The 22099-nt window shown below is 34.7% G+C and overlaps 2 protein-coding genes across 2 annotated transcripts; one reads left to right on the plus strand and one right to left on the minus strand.

Annotated features, from left to right (window-relative positions):
* Window positions 1–266: 266 nt before the first annotated feature.
* LOC133797289 (uncharacterized) lies at window positions 267–1041 on the plus strand. Its single transcript, XM_062235148.1, has one exon. The coding sequence runs from the start codon at window positions 365–367 to the stop codon at window positions 857–859; it is 495 nt and encodes a 164-aa protein (XP_062091132.1). The 5' UTR covers window positions 267–364; the 3' UTR covers window positions 860–1041.
* A 2868-nt stretch (window positions 1042–3909) lies between these two features.
* On the minus strand, window positions 3910–8491 carry LOC133797293 (aldehyde dehydrogenase family 7 member A1). Its single transcript, XM_062235150.1, has 15 exons — window positions 8226–8491; window positions 7941–8100; window positions 7636–7722; window positions 7406–7537; window positions 7101–7173; window positions 6882–6904; window positions 6712–6775; window positions 6394–6439; window positions 6037–6217; window positions 5615–5791; window positions 5333–5497; window positions 5044–5184; window positions 4856–4953; window positions 4533–4682; window positions 3910–4411 (listed from the first exon to the last, which is right to left on the minus strand). The coding sequence occupies exons 2-15, from the start codon at window positions 8073–8075 to the stop codon at window positions 4357–4359; spliced, it is 1527 nt and encodes a 508-aa protein (XP_062091134.1). The 5' UTR covers window positions 8076–8100; window positions 8226–8491; the 3' UTR covers window positions 3910–4356.
* Window positions 8492–22099: the final 13608 nt, after the last annotated feature.

Below are 22099 nucleotides of genomic sequence, written 5' to 3' on the forward strand. Positions count from 1 at the left end.
GAAAATACTAAACTATATAATAATAATAATAATAATAATATCGGGTATACAATCCAATACTAAGAATCTGTAAATATAATATATAAAATTAATTAAGATTTAGAATTTGGAGGTAGGGAGGAACAAGTCCACAAAATGAGTGAAAACCAAAATCCATGCAGCACAACCACAAGGAACTCATTCGATATGTAGAGACACTTTTATTAAAAAAAAATTATAAAGAAAGAAAGAATAGTTAAATACTCATTCGTGGACCCACTTATATATATATCTTGAATGACTCATCTATTGCTCTCACACACAGAGCAAAGCAAGAGAGAGAGAGTTTTAGAAAGAGAGAGAGAGTTTTAGAAAGAGAGAGAGAATGAGCTCAATGTTGTCCGGTTACAAACAAATGGCCATTACTGGTTCAGAGTCTCACGCACCCACAAGCACAAGCAACGCAAGCAAAGGAGCCCTTCAACTCGAGGTGGAGTGCGTAAAATGCCACTCTTGCGGGTTCACGGAGGAGTGTACTCCCGCGTACATCTCACGCGTCCGCGACCGCTACCAGGGCCGTTGGATATGCGGGCTCTGCGTCGAGGCGGTCAAAGACGAGGTCCTCAGGTCCGATAGGCTCATCACCACCGAAGAAGCTCTCAACCGCCACATAACTTTCTGTAAAAAGTTCCGATCCTCAAACCCTCCGCAAAAAGAAACAGAGCACCCAATCTTCGCCATGGGAAAAATTCTCCGCCGGAGCTTGGACTCGCCCAGAGCGCTTCGTTCCAATTCAAGTGGCTCTCTCGAAACTGTCAAAAGGGTTTCAACGCCTTCTCTGGTTCGTTCTGGTAGTTGCTTCTCTTCTCTATCTAACTGAACCTCACCAATCTACAGATTCATTGAGCTAATATCAAACAGGGGAACTCTGTTTTTTTTTTTTTTCACTTATTATCTTCTTTATAGCTTTAGATTAAAATGAGTTTATCTGATGAACTTTGCATTGTACATAATATCTTTTATTATAATAAAATTCTTATAGGCTGAAGTGTTCCATGTTAATGGTGTTTCAACAGTTTTGTACTGTATACTAATTTTTGTAGAAAATGTTCTGTTCTAGTTTTAGTGTGTCACTACTACTCATTACTTGGTCAAATTGTTTTTCTTAATTATTATTATTTGTTTTTAAGAAGGTTTCCATATAGTGAACAAATACAACTAAGCATATTAACGTTCCTGGCTGGCCCTTACCGTGATTTAATACTAATAATTATCATTTCTTATTTAAGGAAACATATATAGAAACAAATAAAAGAATGGAATAAAGGAATAATAAGCGCGTTCTTTTCTCTCACGATTTTTATGGTATAATTAGCTGGTTCTGAGGTGTTTTAGGTATGGACTGTTGTGGGAAATAGGCGTTTGGAAAAATACATTGAACCTGCAATAAATAAACAAAAGATGGTGACATAGAATGAAATTGCTGAGAACATTCTCAGAAAAGTTGGAGTTTTTCTCCATAGAAAATACTAAAAAAATTACGGTGAAACTCGAGGCATGGAGCCAAGTCGATTGCCCACACTATTTGTTTGGGCAACTAGACAGAAGTTTCTGGATATCTAGCCAAAAGCTGGAGTTTGCCAAAACATTACAAAACAATTTTTTATATATTTATTTATGTGGGGCAATATTGACACCCTAATATCTTATCAAAATGGAGACCAGGGTCCAAAGTTTTCTTTCTTTTTTTCCTAGAAAAATTATGAATTTGGCCAGGTATTGTAAGTACTAAATTAATAATCAAGCAATCTTCTTCTTCCACTTGCTTTTTGGTCCCTCTAGTTGGACCCAAATTTAATACGATTACAATTATCACTATTTCAAGACTTCTACGTTAAACAATCAAAACAATATTCAGTAGTGTTCTTATAAAGAATATTAAAAATAAGGTCAGGTAACAATCAAAACAATATTCAGTAGTGTTCTTATAAAGAATATTAAAAATGAGGTCAGGTAACAATCATCAGGCAAATCCAAGGGGAAAAGATGCCTGGTGAGATTTTTCTTGTTATTGGTCAGCCATTTGACTCTGGAAATCCACATATTAGTATTGGTAGTCTTTAGCACAAGAACTTCTCTAGCACTATGTTTGGTAAATAAGAAAGAAAAATAGATGGCTAGAAGAAGTAGGAGATAAATTTTTTTTTTCCTTTATATTGTAAATATTTCTTTTATATTTCCTTTATGCAGTTTTCTTGTGTCCTTTCTGATACATATATGGAAGCTCTTGGAAAACCCTTTTCTCTTAAATGAAATAGAACATATATGGTTCAAAGGTATTTTACTATATGCTTATGAAATTTTAGAAAAAGATTCATTTGGAAAGATGCTAATTGTGGCATGGATTGTTTGGTTTTGAAAGAAATAAGAAAACTCATGATCAACAAGTAAGAACACCACAACAAGTGCTATTTGGCTATCCTCTTACTGTGATTTTTAAAAAATGCATTAATTCAAAATGATCAAATACCCACAAGAGGATACCTTAAATCAAAGGAAGGAAGAAATAGAAATACATGATCTCGCTCTTTTTGTGGATGCAGCTATTTCGACACCCGCTAATATGATTGACTTTGGAGTAGTTGTTTTATCAACATATAAGAATATTATAGCATTCCTTGCAAAACCGCTACAAGGTAGAAAATACCTTAGTACATAACCAAAAGACCACCCTTTAGGTCCCTTTGGTTAGAAACTTTCAAAATAAATAATTTCTTCCATGAATGGTCGATTGAAAAGATTTCTATATGGTGGTTTTATGAAGCACTAGTTCTATTGGTGGGACTAACATGGGTTCGAGAAATTAGCCTACCCATTAAATTTTTCTTCACAACTCATTGTCTTCGGTCCAAGCTTTGGATAATACTATTATGTATCACAATGAGATGGGAGTCATTTTTTCGAATATAAAAGCTTTATTGTTTGACTTTCTGGGAGCATCTCTTTCTCATGTTAGTCGTAATTTTAATGTTACGGCTCATGAATTGGCTAAGCATGCCCTTAGGCTAGACGATGAGCTTTCTTCGATGGAAGAGATCCCTCCTATCGTATTTATGAATATTAACATTTATCGAATTCACTATTTCTTGACAAAAAAAAGTGAAATTATACTTTAATAATATTATGAAAAGTATTTTGATTTAAAATGATGGATAAATATATAATTTTATTGAGGAGTACTAGCAACAAATTCTTATTTCAACTTCATAGTCAACTTCGAAAATATGTGTCAGAGTATTTTTTTTCTAATTTTTTTTAGGGTGATGTTCATTGTAGTTAAAATACATATCCTACAAATTTTTGAAAGATTTCGAATAGCTTACACTGTTGAAAATAAGTTTGTATTTTTTTTAATACGCATAGTAATCAAAATAACAAGAAATATCAGGAACTCTGTTTTCGGCACTCTAAATTATTCATAATTTTTTAAAAATTTGCAGAAATGATGTTTTAACTACAACGAACACCGCCATGAAAAAAATACTCCAGTATGTTTTTAGAGGCAAAGGTTGACTAAGAAATTGTATATTGTTTAAAAAAAAATAAAAATCATATTTTCTATCCATATTAGAAAGGTTATATTTTGGTAGAACCCACCAAATATTTTTTACACACCCTTTTGTCTTCCTCTACCTCTTCTCTCTTGCCAAACATACATTATTTTTTTCTTTTTCTGTTCCCCTTTCTCTCCAAACTTTTCATTCCTCTCCCTTTGCTCCCCTACCAAACATTGCTGTATGCACAATATATCTAACGTAATTCAACCTAATTTGTATTTGTCCTTTGTGTTTTTGGTGCTTGCGTATTATGTCTATGTCATACTCTACTAAAATGTTATTTGGTACAAATAAAATTAATAATGCAAGCCAATGAAGAAGTGCAGAATTCGGTAGAAATATACCACGTACTGTTATAATAATGGTACTAGTAACTCTGATATACATAAACCTCAGCGGTCCCACATCGGTCACAGACTCACATGTACGCAGTAGAATATTAACCGCTTTCTATGAGCTTCTAGGCTCTAGCAATCCACGTTGTGATTTCATGAGGGCGTTTGAATTGTCAAAGTTTGAAACTCTAGCAGGGTCAACTCATGTTGGGTCATCATTTTACTAAAACAAACATAATATAATTAAAGTGACTACTTTTATTTCATTTTACGACATAGAAATTATAGATGCCAGTTCACCAGGGGAACTTATTATTATTTCAAGATAGATAGAAATCAAAGATCCAAGCTGGCAAGGCATGTCTAGTCTTCACATTGATATGTCGATGCAGAGGGCCGGGCTTGCCGTGATGTCTAGTTATTCACTAGCCAAAATTTATGCCTTGAGCCAGCGGTAGTTCACTTCCATAATTGATTGTGCTGTCAAAAAAACAATAATGTAAATTGTTTTTCAGTGTTTGTGTAACAGAGTCACGTGTATCGATCACTTTCACATGATTATGACCCACCAGCAAACTAGTGAGCTGTACAGAAAACTTACCAAGTTGAGCGTCGCATGTATTGCTTCCAAGAGTCACTCCCTGCTTCTCGGCCGCCACCAGTTGCCTTCTCTCCACCAAAGGCACCGCCTATCTCAGCTCCATTAGTTGGGATGTTTACGTTCACTATGCCACAATCACTGCCACGAGGCCTGTGTAATATTGAAATACATGAGATGTGAATACAGTAGTTCTGAACCCCCATGGAAAATGTGTGTATTGTTCACATTGATAAAAAGTGAATCTCAATAGCACTGTTGGATTATAGACAATACACATGTCCAGTTTCTTTGAGGCACTATGGCACTTATGTGTTATGACTTACCCAATCCATTTAAAGATAGCTTCTGGCCTGCTAGTGAAGATTGAACTACTCAGTCCTTGCGGCACAGAATTGTTTAATTCAATTGCTTCTTCCAAGGACTGCAAATTATAAAACACAAATTTGTAATCACATCTGAGAAACAGCTCGTCAGTGACAGTAAAGAAAAAGGTTCAAGAGATATATAGTACCTTAACTTTCATAACATATAGAACTGGAGCGAATAATTCTTCTTTCACTACAGAAGCACTAGATGAAATCTCAACAATTGTTGGTTCTACGAAATTGCCATCTGACTCTATAATTGATCCACCAGTCAGGATTTTCCCTCCCTGCTTATACAAGTACAGTACAAGAAGAGAGTAAATAATTGTTTTCAAAACATTGGCCAAAAGTTAAACAATGCTGAGAGCAACACTAGACCAAGCAGGACCAGAGACATCCAGACTTTAAATTAGTTACAAAACATACTATACACACCTGAGATTTTATGGTTGAAATCCCCTTCACATAATTCTCCCTTGAACCTTGAGTGTGTAATGGACCGACAAGGGTTCCTTTCTCCAAAGGATCTCCAACTTTCACTTGTTTGTAAACTCCAACTAGTTGATCTAATACACTTTGATATACAAGTTCATGAAGAAACTGTTACCAGGAAGAGTGGACATACAAACACAAACAGGAAAAAAGAAATCAAAATCAGTACTTTTCAAGTGCCACAAACAGATTATCGCATAGAGTCATAGACAAGAATGTTTTTACCAATCTACGACACGTTGTGCAGCGCTGACCAGCAGTACCAACAGCTGCAAACAAAATAGAACGCACAGCCAGTCCAATGTCGGCATCATCCATAACAACTATGGCATTGTTTCCACTCAGTTCAAGCAAGCATTTACCGAACCTTTCACTAACAGTTTGTTGCACCATCAACCCCACCTATACAATGAAACATGGAAATAATTTCTTTAAATAATTGTTTCATAAAAATCACAAATCCGCAAAAGTCAGCCTCATCCCCACATACATGTGGCCAGTTGCAACTTGCAAAGTACCATGGCTATTGGCTACTACTAAGAATGTTGGATTCACCAGTTATCAATACTGTTAGCAATTCAAGTTCTTATTAATTTTATATTTAAAAAAACACGTGACAAAAAGTATTTTTTATGTGAAAGAGTTACCTTTGAGCTTCCAGTGAATGAAACTAGAGGTATTCTAGTATCTTTGGATATTGCTTGACCAATTTCTGCGCCTCCACAAAATGAGGTGAATATTGCACCTGGCAAGTTGTTTTTCTCAAGAACCTCAGCCACAAGCTTTGTGACAGCAATAGTCACCAATGGAGTTGTAGGTGCACCCTTCCTACAATACATAACACCTTTAGTGGCTACATCGTGCAGAATATGTGACCTTCTTGAAGGAAGAATTCCAAAGACACGAATGAACTCAATAAATTTAACAATTCTCAAATATCAACATCAACATTTGGTTGAAGAGATAAATATTACTTTAATTGCAAATAGAGGACTGAAACTTACCACACAACACAATTTCCACATACTAAGGCGATGCAAGCATTCCATCCTGAAGCACCACAAAAAGAAAACATTGTGATTAGAAGCTCTGGCAATAATCCTTTTCCAATACAGACAACTAAATGCAAAAATCTACCCACCGTGCATGACAACCTTAAAACCAGAAACAAATTCAAATAATTTTTGGGGAAATTATTAAGAAAACTAGATTTCTCAGAAACATCCTCTTCAAAATCCATTATACTAAATCTCAAATAAAGAATAACCACAGGATTAAAATTAAATGATATTATTGCAAACCAGTAGAGAACAAGAACGTACCAAGAACAGCACATGGGAAATTGAAAGCAGTGATCACCCCAACTATTCCCAGTGGATTCCACATCTAGCATATAAACACCCTATGATCAATATATATAAATATATATATAATTAATTAACAAAATTTCAGTCCTATTTCGGAAATTTTGATGATCCAGTGTAGTCTGTACCTCAAACATCATATGATTCGGACCTGCAGAGAAAACATAAAAAAGAAATCAGTACGGTTGACATCCCAAAGTTTAATTTCACTCAAATACATGATAAGTAAAACTAAGTTCATTAACAGTTTAAGCACATATCAGCAACAGGTTCAGTTTACTCATACTCACTAGGGAATATGAACAATGCCAAAAAAAGATAATTCAATGAAAGAATTGTAGGCTCACGTTCTGAAGGGATTATAGATCCATTCAGCTGTCGACTCAGACCAACAGCATAGTCACACATATCAATGACTTCCTGCAAAAAAAAAAAAAAAAAGCTTTCAGTAACTTAAAAGTTCACTAATGAAAACAGAAATTGAACAATCCAACTTAATGAGATTGAACAAGGGAACTACCACTAAGATTAGACTCAGAATTTGTTGACCTCTCTTAGCATCTAACAAACATAAATTCCCTTTCTTAGGACAAGGAAAATACTTGCCATAGGATAAAAATTCAATCAACAGATGAACCATCATAAATCATACCTGAACCTCCCCAATTCCTTCAGGTAGTATTTTTCCCATTTCAAGCGACACAAGCCGACCCAGATGATCCAATTTGGCTCTAAACGCGTCTCCTATCTGTCTCACAATCTCACCTCTCTTTGGTGCAGGCATCTGCCCCCAAGAAATTGAAATCATCTTATAATTTACGTCAAAAGCAGAACCATAGTTTATGTGATAACTTATAGAACATTATGAAACAATGTACTTACACTCATCCATGTCTTGGCTGCTTCACTACATGCACGCAGTCCCTCCTCGTAATCTTCTAGAGAAACTTCCTTGACTTGAGCAATTTTCTATATCCAAAAACATATTAATCGGAAAAACAGTTCTATATTACAACAAAAATACATATGTTAAGATTTCGGGGTTTTATACCTAAAATCAACAATTAACTTGCTCCTTACCCATAAATATAAATTCCTCAACCAAGATAATCAAACAAATTTGCAAGATTAATAATAGATTGAAAAAATGATCACCCAAAAAATGTCACTAAACAGAAAAGGGAAACCTGGTTGTTAGAAGGGTTGACAGTTGAGCTCAATGGTCCGCTTGCTTTCCACTTGCCATTAACATACCCACCAAGATTTTCTGATCCCAAACCGATCTCCTTCAGAAACTCGTACTCTTTTTTCTCGAAACCCATCTCTCAAAACAACCCTATTCACAAGCTACATAGCGAAAACATGTAGAAAAGAGAAACCATAGTTAAAGCGAGCAAAGTTGATAAAGAAATGGATATGGCATTTGAATTTTGAGAGGCACACAATAGAAATTTGGTAAAGCAGAAAAATACCTTGAAAAATTGGTGGTATCAGAATCCGATAGGGACAGTGGTTGAATGAATGGGTTGAGATGGGGGAGAGAAAAGAGGGTGGAGTAGAGATATATTGGTATGGTAAACGAAAATGAAGAATGAAAAATGAAAAATAGGTGCCGTGAGTCACTGAAAGAAGACGAGACAAAAAGCAAGATCACTATGACTTAGTATAAAAAGATAAAAAGATCGATACACAGATGTGATCTGGATATGACTCGACACTGATTCCCTCACAAATAACAATGACTCAACACTGATCCCCTAACAATGATTCTTACGTGTTTAGTAGTGGCTGGGCAAGTGCCTATGTACTAACAAAGGAGCGGTACCCTTTTTATAAAAAAGGAAAGGAATATACTATTTTAATTCATAATTATACTTTTTCATCATGCTCTCACGGTAATTTTCTTTTGAATTTCAACCTTTTCTTTATTATTATTTTTTTGAACGTACAATCATTCATTACAACATTATCTCGTATATTTTAATTTAAAATATAATATATTGTATTATATTGCATTAATCAAGTATTAGGGTCATACAAGTTCAAATAATTTTGGGTAAGTATATGTGGGAGAGGATCATGCTTTATTATTAATCAAGCATTGGACATTACGGTTGTCCTACATCAATGCTCTTACAATAATCTTCATTCAAACTAAGAGCACATGTAGTAGCTTGTTAGAACACTTTCAATGGGTGATTTACTTTATTATTTAAAATACTTTCCAAAATATATATTTTTTTATTTTACATCTAAATTTTACATTATATCATATATGAGTGATTTTATATATTTTTCTATATTATTTAAATATTATATCTTTACACATATTTTATTAATTAAGGTAAAATAAAATAATTAAAAAAGAAAAAAAATAATAAATATATACTAAATGAGAGAGAGAAAAATTATAAAGAAAAATAATAATAAAAAAATATTATATAAATGATATGTAAATGTAAATATGAATTAATTGGAATTTGTGCATAACTATTGTAAATATATGTATAAAGAACATGATAGAAGATATTTTTGTGAGTTTTAGCTAAAAATTATAGAGAAAGTGTATTACAAAATACATCACCAAAACATATTTTTTTTATAATTTACCTGCAACTTTTATATTATATTATACATCAACTTCTCTAGTTTTTCTCTATATCATTTAAATATTATATTTTAAAAAATATTTTATTCATTTTAAGAAATAAAATAATAAAATATACTAGTACCACACCTATATATATATACAAAAGTTTATAAAAAAAATAATAAAATATTTATAGTTTGATGAATAGTGTTTCACTACATATAGAGAAATACTATTCATTTATGTAAAAAAAAATATAAGTTTACACCACCCATTGAAAGATTATTTAACAATTTTTTCTCCATATTATAAAGAATAAAACAATTTACCTCCTCCATTAAGATTACTCTTAGAGGAGCTACTTTTTAAAAAGTTTAAAGAAAAATGGTTAAGTTCTCTTACAACAACTTCTTTTAATTCATTCTCATTTTTAAAGTTTTTCTATATTCTTTATATTTTTCCTTACATTTATAGATTTTTTTAAAGCTACTCTAATTTTTATTTATTTTTTATTCACTTTTTTGTTTTCTCTCTCCAAATTTATTAGTTTATAATTCTTTTTATTATTTTGATTAATAAAAATGTTTAAAGATATAATATTTAGATTATGTACAAAAATTATAGAGAAAATGATATTGGGTATAATGTAAAAATTTGATGTAAAATAAAAAAAAAAAATTAACAATGTGTTTTGAAGAATAGAGTAGAATAACTATTGTGAGTGCTTTAAGTAGAAAAAAACTAACATTATGCTAACTGTATGAAACATAAATTGATAAATAATATAAAAAAAGCCCCACTAAGAATGTATACAAGAACAAAGCCCGCCACTAGAGGGTTTAGAACCCCAAAACAAGTAGGATGTACATAACAACAAAGCCAACAAAATTTTATAAAACAAGCAATTGGAGGTTTAGAAGGGAAATTTGACTTTTTATGCTTAATTGAGGGTTGTAATTCAAAAAAATGCTAGGCATTTTTATCATTACAAAATAATGCCAATTCATTTTAGGATACCCAAAATACCCCTCTCACAACTATCTCCTCTCTTCCCTCCTCCTCTCTTCCTTCTTCTTGTTTCTTCCTCACTCTCTTTCACTCACCTCACCTCACACCACTACTAAGAGCACCACGGTAGAATCCCATCGAGCAAGGGACCGCCACTAAGAAAGCCAATTGTAGAGGAGATCAAGACCAAAGTAAGGGTTGAGAAATCTTGGAGAAAAATTTCATGGGTAAACAATTTTTTCTTAGATACTTGGATTAATGATGTTTCCTTTAAACTTTTTGGGCATTTCGAATAGATCTGAGCAATATTTGCACATTTTTTTGGGGTTTTTTCTGGTTTTTTGTCGATCTGTGTTTTCTGGGAATTTTTTGGGTTTGGGTTGTGCTCAATGGGTGCTCGATGGCACATCAATTTTAAGAGTTGCATGTTCTGCTCGATGGGTGCTTGATGGTAATGTGCATTATCACTATTTCATGCATGCTCAATGCCTGCTCGATGCAGGCTCGATGGCATATCAATTTTAGGGTTGCATGTTCTGCTCGATGGTTACTTGATACCTACTCGATGGGTACTCGATGGTAATGTGTATTATCAATATTTCATGCATTCTCGATGGTTGCTCGATGCCTGATCGATGCAGGCTCGATGGAACATCAATTTTTACGGTTGAATGTTGTGCTCGATGGTTACTCGATACCTAGTCGATGGGGTACTCGATGGTAATGTGCATTCTCACTATTTCATGCATGCTCGATGGCACATCATTTTTTACGTTGCATGTTGTGCTCGATGGTTACTCGATACCTACTCGATGCAAGCTCGATGGTAATGTGCATTCTCACTATTTCGTGCATGCTCGATGGAGGCTCGATGCAGGCTCGATGGTCATGTTTTTCAGCATCGTTAAAATACCATTTCCTACCATTTGTTTTTCAGCTAATTGTATTTGTGTTTTTTTATTTCAGGTTCTACTGTTTATGTATTTGTTTCTTACAACGGTGTTTGGGAAACAAATGGTAGGGAATGGTATTTTAAGGATGCTGAAGGTGAAGTGATACCAGTAGAGAATGATGTCACTTACTTGCAACTACTTGACATATTGCACAAGACATTTCAGGTGGATAGAGAGGTGTATGAATTGAAACTCGAGGTGCCATACGTATGCGGCGACCAACCATTTGCACCGGTTCAATTGAGGAATGATCGTCAAGTTCGTGTATTCTTAGGAATAAGCTTGAAAGAACGGGTAGTCTTATGTGTGACTCCAGTTAAGAAGAATGTCATATCAGATCCTTCTCCTAGTGTGAACAAAAAAGACACGACCAGTGTCGATCCATCTCCTGCAGGTAGCAGTTACAAGCATCTTAGCGAGGTGGGCACTTTTGTTCCAGTTACTGATCCGATGGCTGCTATTTAGCTTGATATACCACAAGGAGGTCCCACATGTGTGCTTGAGGCATATGAGTATGATCCCTAAGTGAATGATGATCCAGTTGGTAATTGCTTTGAAGATAATGATGATGGTTCCGAGGATGACTCGTATTATAGTGCAGATGTTTCAAATGAGGAGTTAGACATTTCCCAAGCCCAACAAGTAGAAGAAGAGTCAGGACTGCCTCTTACACAGGCACACCTCCCAACTCAAGGACGCCGAGCACCTGCTCGAAGCTGTAATCAACCTGCTAGGACAGAAGATAACACTGGGTGAAGGGAGACAATTGTATCAAGAGAAAATCACACCAGATAGAGTGCCCCAATGTTTACAAAAGAAGATATTGAAGCATCTGCTAAAACCCATTCCCCATCATCTGGTGGACCAATGGGAGAAATATATGTTGGGAAGACTTATGAGGACAAGATTGATTTAAAAACCAAAGTTGCTTTATTTACAATGAAGAATAACTTTGAGTATATGGTGAAAAATTCTGGTACTGACGTGTGGTATATCACATGCAAAAATCCTGACTGTTGTTGGAGACTGAGAGGGAAAAAACTACCAATGTCCCCCATGTTTGAGATCATGGTATACAAGAGCGTACACACATGCTCACTAGAAGTGCGACAAAAAGGTCATCATCAAGCTGCATCGTGGGTCGTTGGACACCTCATAAAGAATAAATACGTAGTTGATGGGACCCCGTTACATGGCAAACAACATAAAGGAGGATATGAAGAATTTTTTTGGTATTGATATGAGTTATGAAAAGGCATGGAGATGTAGAGAGAAGGCACTTACGTATGTTAGGGGGACATATGAGGATTCGTATTGCAAGTTGCCATCCTACTTGCACATGTTGCAGCAAAAGAATCCAGGTACAATTATTGATTTTGTCACTGAAGATGGTCGTTTCCTATATTGCTTCTTTGCCCTTGAAGTTTGTAGGAGGGGATTCAGATTTTGTCGTCTTGTGATTTGTGGGATGGCACGTTCTTGAAGAATAAGTATGGTGGCCACATGTTATGTGTCGTTGCTTTGGATGCGAATAATCATTTATATCCAATTGCGTTCGAGTTGGTGGATAGTGAGAACCACAACTTGTGGAAATATTTCATGACGAAGTTGAAGGAAGCCATTGGGGACGTTGATGACTTGGCTTTCGTGTTAGATATGCATGCTAATATTATTCATGCTCTAGAGGCTGTCTTTCCTTATGCCTACCACGGCGCATGCTACCATCACATCAGTATGAATGTGAAAGCCAAGTTCAAGACTGATCACTGTCACAGTGAGATGTGGGCAGCAGCCTATGCATGGAAGAAGATCGAATTTCTAAAGCATTTTGAAAATATTAAGCGAATGGATCCTCCTATAGCTGCCTATTTGGAGGGAATTGGTTTCGATAAGTGGTCTCGTCCTTTCTTTCCTGGAAAACGATACAATATAATGACAAGAAAATACGTTGAAAGCTTCAATAACAAGACCAAGGATGCAAGAACCTTTCCAGTTACAATTTTTTTAGAATTCATTCGGTTCACACTATAGTCTTGGTTTTCTGAACGACGTAGTGTGATAGAGAAGACTACCACCAAATTATCCACCTTGATGGAGGCAGATGTATCGAACAATGCTGACAAAGGAAGGTTCATGAATGTCTATGCCCTTGGTCAATTTGAGTTTCATGTAACTGGTGCAGACAGCGATGCTGAGGTGAATTTGATGACGAAATCATGCTCTTGTGGGGTATTCCAGCTCATAGGCACACCTTGTCCCCATGCAGCTGCAGCAGCTATAGAGCATGGAGTGAACCTTTACTCTTTGTGTTCATCGTTTTACACCATTGAGTCATGGAGGAATTCGTACAAAGAAACCATTTACCCAACTCGGAACGAGGATGACTGGATACTTCCAGATGACATTAAGAATATGGTAGTTTGTGTACCTATAGAGAAACAACAAGTTGGTCATCTAAAAAAGCCAAAGCTAGGAAGACCAAGGACAAACCGTTGGCCATCCGGCGGGGAAAAACCATTTACAATGCGTAAGTGCAGTAGATATGGTGGTCGTGGCCACAACAAGTCCTCATGCAAAGCTCGGCTTTGAGTTTATTTTTTGTTGTATTTTATTTAAACTTGAAGTTGAAGGTTATTTTTTGTTTTGTTTTTTAATTGTCGTTAATGAATTTTGGTTGTTAATTGTCGTTAATAAAAAGATGCTCGACTCAAAAAAAATTCTTAATAACCTAAATTTTAAGCAAATAAATATAACAAGAAGAGAATGTTCAATGTCTAACATTCTGATACCATAAGTCAACTGTCCATTTATTTTTGAACAACTCCATGTTGTCATCGCAAATCGTGTGAAGTGGTAGCCTACCCAATAAGTGTTCGATGTGCTTGATGGCGTACACACTACAATCTCCACTGTGAACGAAACATAAATTGCATTAGTAACAAAATCAACATAGAATTTAATTTAAAAAACTTGAATAAAAGCTAGAATTTTGATTACCTGACTTTGGTTTGGGGTACTGAATCAACTGGCATGTGGTGCACGTTGAACTCTTTGCATCTTTTTTCTCCAGGTGGAATCGTCAACCGAGGGTCGTCCTTGAAAAGTTGTGACTGCAATAACAACGATGGGAATAAAGTAGACCATGACTTCATAAACGATTGCAGTTGTTTATCACTTATCACGGTCACGTCTGAATCATAAACATTCCAGAGTCCAAGTAGAAATGGAGGCTTCAACTGCAAACCAATGCGCTTGAAGGTAGTTCTGGCACCAATATACAGTGTGTAACGCCCTGGTTACCCCAGAACAGTTACGGTGAACAGTGAACCAGAAATTTGACTCGCTACCCGAGTCCTTTGGTTAAAAACGTGATCTAAGTGTTATTAGCAAGCTAAGGTAAAAAAAAAAATAGTAAAAAGGGAAGGATACATTTCATTAAGTAAATAAACTGCTCATGAGCTATTCAAAGCGTTTACAAGTTGTTTACAATACAAAATGGTCGCTATTGTTTCAAATTTACAATCCCCGCCGACCTAAGCGGCAAAAATAGGGTAAACCCTTAGTCCCTCTGAGAACTCCCTGACCGTGGTGGTCAAGCGGCCAAATATGTACACAGCACCGCCTAAGCTCTCCACTCAGGGTTGGGTGAGCTTCTCTTTCCCTTTACCTGCACCACATAGCACCCATGAGCCAAAGCCCGGCAAGAAAACACAATAAAGCATGATATAATATCAACAATGATCATAATAATCATCCAGGACTATCAGTCCAAAATAGATAGGTGACAGTAGCGAAAGTCATAGAAGTGGGTACAGCTCCCTTTAGCCATGTGACGATAGGGTCACCAGGGCTTAACTGATAAGTTATCCTTTCATAAGTTTGATCAGGATAGGTGTATGGTGAATGGTCACCAACATAACCTTTCTCCCGACTCTAGAGTCGTAACTATGGAACAGCGTTCCCCAGCCATGTGACAAACAGTCACCGGGGCCCTATGCCCTGGCTCTGAGTGCTAGTCTTAGACTAGTTAAGCGCTTGTAAGTTCATTGACCTTAGGGTAGGTCCAGCATTAATGCCATAGAACCATTCAATGCTGATATCAATTAGATCTAATCTTCATTCGGCCCTGCATTTAGAGTGCTTATGCCATTTCTGACCTTTAGGTCAGTGTCCCTGACTAGTCAGTGCCATACATAAGTAATCAACATTCACTAGCATTTAGAATGCAATCCGTGTCCACATTTATCAATCAACATGCCTCAATACCAAACCCGCATGTCACATATACACAGGGTGCAGTTCTCTTACCTCAGGTTCGAGCGAAAAATACAACAAGGACGACCCCTGAGAACGATCGATCTTTCAGTTCCTTAGCGGTTACCTAGTCACAGCCATTGATAACCTCCATTAATAAGAATCCACATAAATAGGGTCTTAACCTAAGCACCACTCTCGGGACCTCGAAACATGCCCACACGGTGAGTAGATTCGATCCCGGGCCTTAAGGATTGAAACCCCAAGTCAAAAACCCTTAAAAACACTCAAAACGGGACTTAGAAGGAACAGGGTAGTGCTACAGCGCTCAACCCCTAGCGCCCCAGCGCTATACTCAGAACCACCCATACGCCAAAAAACCTCCTGAGGAGCGCTGTAGCGCCCTAGAGTGGGCGCTATAGCGCTACCTCTAGACCCAAACTCCCCTGAACCTACCTTCTTCAGCTCCTTCGATTCTAACTCGATTTCCAAGCTTCCAAATCCCATTCTTGATGCCAAATAAACCCAAAAACCATCCTAACACACCCCAAACATCACAAGCATGGGAACCCTAGCCAAAACTCCCAACAAAACCAAGAATTCACCCTAAAAATCTCAGCTGCAAAACAAAACCAGAACAGGACAAACCAGAGTAATCCATGGTTAGAAACTTACCCAAAGCTCAGCTTATGATGCTCTTCAATGGTGGAACTGTTGGGGTTTTATGCCCTAATTAAAACCCAAATTCTTTGTAATCTCATTTTATTATCAATAAAAGAATAGAAATCATTTTTTGACTTGGTCAATCACTTTGCTCACATGTTTTATTTTCATGATTATTTGTTTAATATAAACTTCTATTAAATCCCGAGCATATAGCTAATCTTATTTATAGTGACGTAATCACAGTGGAATATAAATATGATTATATGTTCGAAAATAAGTTAGTCCTAAGATTAGTCAGTGCACCGGATTTACACTGACTTGCCAATCTACGATATGATCTACTTACACATTACAGTGTTATGTTCTTTCTAGAACATTAGCAAAGTAGATAAGATCGGATGTATTTGTTACATCGGACAGGACCGATATTGACAGTTGATAAGATAAGTAAACATACCGTTATTATCTATTCTAGTCATATCATATAGTTGACCATAGGTTAATTCAATCTCAATTCTGAGTGGTTAGTATTCTAACTGATTGTATTATTTGAGTTCTTTGACTTATTCGTTACCAGCTTACCCTACGGACTAGCCCATACTTACATCTTGGGAACTCGGTAGTATAATTGAGTGGGAGTGTTAATCATAGATATGAATATCTATAGCTTCTGATGAAGAAGTGAAACGATGGTTTTCTTTTAGTTTGGTTCAAGGTGTTAAATGGTAGAGATCTCATTTCAGTAATTAAATTAGTTTACTGAAATATCATTTACAAGGAACTAAGTGTTTTAAGGATAAAATACAATGAGGGGTAAAACGGTATTTTAGTCATATCTCATTGTAGACCGTCTATAGAGGATTGAGTGACAATTATGGTTGTAACAATGGATAATTAATAGCGTATCTATATTTGTTATAGAGCGTTCTATGAATTCAAGAGTGCAATTTCGAGTCTATAGGGGAGTCACGAGGAATTAATAAGTTAGTAAATTTATTTGTTAGATTTATGATAACTTATTGGAGCTTGATTTCATAGGCCCATGGTCCCCATTGTACCTTGGATAAAATCATCTAGATAGTCTCAATTAATTGATTTAATTATCAATTAGAATTATCAAAGTTGTCCAGGTCAATTTTGGATAGTTTCACAGAGTTATGTAATTTTGAGAAGAAAAGAGAAATTATGGCAGATTTATTAATTAAGATAAATTGGTATCTAAATTAATAAATAAATTTAAATCAAGGTTCAAATTAGAAATAATTAATTTGATAAAGGATTTAAATAATTAAATCAATAGAAAATAATACAGACCTTGATTTTAAGTCCAATGAGCTTATAATCAAATGGGAAATTTCACGGGCCTATAGCCCATGATAATTTCGACCTAGGGCTTCAAAATGACTGTTATTTTATTGATTTTTTAATTAAATTAAATGGCCTAATTGAGTCTATAAAAGGAGTGCTTAGAGAGAAGATTTTAGAGACGACAGATAAGTCTCAAGTCAGATTTTCTGATAGTTTTATATTCTCTCTAAACACAAGTCATTTTCTAAGCCACTTTGTTATTTTCTCTTCTTCTCTCTATATCTATCTCATGTGTTGAGAATTGCCCACACTAGTCTAAGTGGTTCTAAGGATACATTGGAAGATCGTGAAGAAAATAGAAGATTGGTTCAGTTTCTTGATAATACTCTGCGACAGAGAGGATACAAGAGTTAGAGAAACTGAAGGAAGGACTCTTTAATTCCGCTGCGTATACTGTAAGTATTATATTTTTTTGTTTCTCTTTGAATTCAATTTTAGAAACATGTTTTAGGCTATCTCGTATTAATTTGTTTAATATTAGATATACATGAAAATAAATAAAGATCATGTATAAGTTTTTTCCTACAACTGGCCTCAGAGCCTTTGGTAATCTTTATTTTCATGCATGAACATGTTTAAAAATTGGATTATTTGATATGTTTGAATAATTGAATGGTTTTCATGTTTTTATGAGCATATTGATTTTATGTGAATTTTAGCAATTTTTAGGTTATTTTGTTGTGTTTTCTATGTTATTAATTTTTATATATGCTTTATTTTGTGTAAAACATGTTGCAAAATTAATTAGAAAATGGTTTTGGTTTGAAAAATTGCTCAAAAAAAAATTTTGGAAAATTTTTGGCCTGGCTGCCATGCGCGCCCCCGCGTCACCCGCGCAACACCCGCGCGCCCACGCACACCAGCCCCCAGCGATGAACAGTACCCCGTGAACAGTACCACGGGTACTATTCATCAACTTTTTTTTTTTTTTAAATTAATAAAATTTGTAGAAATAAATTATTTATAATCAAAACCAAAAATATCTTTTTTGTTTTATCATTTAATTTTTTTTTAAAAAATAAAATATTTTTGTTAGTTGGGATTTAAATAATTAGATATTTTCTACAAACATTCAAATTCAAATTTAAAAATAGACTAACAACTTAATTTTAAATATTTTAAAATATTAAATATTAGAATTATGATATTAGATATTTAAGATATTTTCATTTAAATTATTGATTTTGTTTTATTAAATCTTTATTTGAAAATATAAATATCTTTTTATTCTATAGTTTTTTTTAATATTTAAATTATTTGAAATTTGAACATTGTTAGTTAGATATTTTTATGGATATTTGAATTTGTTTAACTACATGAGATATTTTAGGCTTGTTATAACTATTTGTATTTTATTATTTTTAAATAGTTAAAATATTAGATAATAGTTGTAACAACACAAGATATTTTTTGAAAATAATTTAGATATTGTTTTTAAAATTTAAAATTGGTTAAATTGTGAAAAAATATCATTTTTTCAGCCAATTAATAAAATATTTTTTTAATGAATGAGATTTAAATTAACTTTGGTTAATTGTTGATAAATCCTATTTAAATTAAATTAATATATTTTTTTTCAAATTAACCTAAAACCAGGTTGATTGTTGATAAATGAAATTTAAATTAACTATTGTTAATTGTTGATAAAATTCATTTAAATTGACTTATTTTTTGTAAAAATTTAATTAATTTGAATTTTTTGATAAATTCTAGATAATTAATTGTGGTATTTTTGCAAATGAAATAAATTGTGGTATTTTTGCATAAATTCATAGAATTGCTCATATAGTAACATGATTAGGCCCATCCAATTATAACATATATGTTTGCACTATATGTGGTATTTTTGCAATTGGGCTTAGATGCATATAGTGGCCCATATATTTGTTAGATATATGGTATTTTGCCAAATAAAATATTCATAAAATGATAGGTTTTATTTGGGCCCATTAGAAAATGTAAAGTTTAAATTCCTCTCTTGTAGGTGATTCCACTTGTGAAGGCCCATTTGCTTTGCATGACTATAATATGCCTAATCAATTAATAACAATTAATAAAACGAAGGTTTAAATTCCTGTCTTTTGGACTTTGTATGGAAGATAGGGGGCCTTTGTAGTGGGAACGACACACTGGACCCAGCCCTCCTCCATACAAGCCCAATAGTTAAGGCTCATTTACCTGAGTTGGACTTAATTGTATAGGTTCATTATATTAGTTAAACCTAAATATTGATTAGCAACAAATTAATTCTAAATTAATTGAATTTGTTTCAATGTGACACTTTAGAATTAATAAGAAATTATAGGACTTTGGTTTTTTTTAAAATTTTAATCTGTTTATTTTTTTTTTGGGAAAACCATAGTCATTAATTTTCTAAAAATAAATAATAAAAATACTAATTTTAATTTTATAATGAGCTTATTTTAAGAATTTTATTCGATCTCCACCGTTGGTTTAACATAGTCAATAGCTTAATGGGGCCTCGAGGTGCTTTGATTCGTCCCCCTACGGAAGGTGTTCATTAGTTATTTTGACAATGTTAGATTTCGAAAGATAGATAATTATAGGTCAAATTCTACTAGACTCACCCCTACAGTGACTACTAGGACTAAATCTATGATTATTGAAGCCGTGGGTCTAGCTCATAAAATAAGAGATTTTGTTTTCTTATTTTGATCGAATAGTAGGTTGTTAATAATGGTGTCCATTATTAAATGAGTTTACGACTCTATTTAACTAGTGGTATTTTTTACTCTCGCCAACCGGGACAATGATATCATAGATTAGTTAAAAACCTAAAGAAATAGAGATATGATTGTTTTTGGTATTTTTTCTCATATCTTACATATTTTTGGTATATGTTGTGCTATTTCTTGAAATTTGTGTGATTAGAAGTTTTATTGAGCAAATGTGATTGATTTCTATTTTATTGATAATTTGTATTTTTAAGCTAAGTAGTGTCTGTGTCTACTCCCATCCTTTCTCAACTTTCGATGGAGAAACTCACTGGAGAAAACTTCCTTAATTGGAAGCAGAATATCTACATAGAGTTGATTGGTGACAACTCTGAATTCGTCATGATTGAGGAATCCCCAGAACGAGCACCGTGTCTGCACGTTAGTGATGGCACCGTCAATGCTCGTGATGGTACCGTAAATGCTTGCATAGCACCGTCTCTGCACGTTCGTGATGGCACCGAAAATTCTCGGATGGCACCATGTCTGCACGTTCGTGCTCTACTCAACTATGGTCTGACGCAGCTTATGAACGAGCTTCAGATTATTGAACTTGTCATGGGTGGACCTAGTAAAGGAGGTGAAAATAAGACTACTGATGTTGCTGCTGATCTAGCTAAGGTTGAAGCTCATCCAGCTTCGTCTTCGAAAGCTAGAAATAAGAGGAAAGGTGGACAAAACAACAGCACCAAGCCTGCAAATGCTGCAAAGACGAGTGCACAACCACGTGCACAGACGCCTAAGGGGAAGAACAAGAAAAACAAGAAAGGTAAAGATAAATGTTTTCACTGCAAAGAAAAGGGCCATTGGAAACAAGATTGCCCCAAGTTTCTAGCAGATAAAAACAAAGGTAATGATTATAGTTCATTTATCTTAGAAACATATGTTTTAGAGAATGATAACTCCGTTTGGATTATTGATTCTGGAACTACTAACCATGTTTGTAACTCTTTACAGCTTCTTGAATAGTGGGAGGAAGTGAACGAAGGCGGCTTAAAGCTTAGAGTTGGGAACGGAGCGTTCGTTAAGGTCCAAGCTAGAGGAATAGCTCGTCTGAAGTTCGAAAATAAATAATTAATTTTAAAAGATGTATTTTTTTTCTGGATTTTAGTAGAAATTTAATTTCAGTTTCCATGTTGCAATTAGAACGATTTGTTATGACTTTCACAAGTTTTAATATATCTATTTCTTTCAATGGATCACAATTGTGTATTGCATGTTTGGAAAACGGGCTTTATATTCTGCGACCTAACGAACCCCTCGCTCTTAACAATGATTTATTCAAAGTAGCTAAACCTAGGACCAATAAACGTCAAAAGACCGATAACAATAATATGACATATTTATGGCACTTGAGACTAGGTCACATTGGCTATGATAGGATTCAAAGACTTACAAAGGACGGACCTTTGAGGGAACTCACCTTAGGTGAATTACCTGTATGTGAATCTTGTCTAGAAGGCAAACTGACCAAGCGTCCATTCTCTGCAAAGGGTGATAGGGCCAAAGAATCACTTGGTCTTGTGCATTCAGATGTTTGTGGACCTTTGAATATACAAGCCAGGAGTGGTTTTGAGTATTTCGTCACTTTCATTGATGATTACTCTAGATACTCATGTCTTTACCTAATGCATAGGAAATCATAAATATTTTCAAAGTTTCAGGAATTCCTAGCAATGGCTCAGAACCAATTAGGTAAAAGGTTAAAGATCTTGCGATCTGATAGGGGTGGAGAATATTTGGATATGCAGTTCCAAGATCATTTAACTGAA

The sequence above is a fragment of the Humulus lupulus genome, chromosome 8 (assembly GCF_963169125.1).
Source record: "Humulus lupulus chromosome 8, drHumLupu1.1, whole genome shotgun sequence".
Classification (NCBI taxonomy): Eukaryota; Viridiplantae; Streptophyta; class Magnoliopsida; order Rosales; family Cannabaceae; genus Humulus; species Humulus lupulus.

What these genes read in the sequence shown, in the direction of transcription:
- LOC133797293 (XM_062235150.1), bottom strand. Translation starts at nt 8,075, where the DNA reads ATGGGTTTCGAGAAAAAAGAGTACGAGTTTCTGAAGGAGATCGGTTTG. An exon ending in TTTCCCATGTGCTGTTCTTG is followed by an intron (nt 6,440 to 6,711) that starts GTACGTTCTTGT and finishes GTGGTGCTTCAG; the next exon opens with GATGGAATGCTTGCATCGCC. An exon ending in TTTCAACCATAAAATCTCAG is followed by an intron (nt 5,185 to 5,332) that starts GTGTGTATAGTA and finishes TTGTATAAGCAG; the next exon opens with GGAGGGAAAATCCTGACTGG.
- LOC133797289 (XM_062235148.1), top strand. Translation starts at nt 365, where the DNA reads ATGAGCTCAATGTTGTCCGGTTACAAACAAATGGCCATTACTGGTTCA.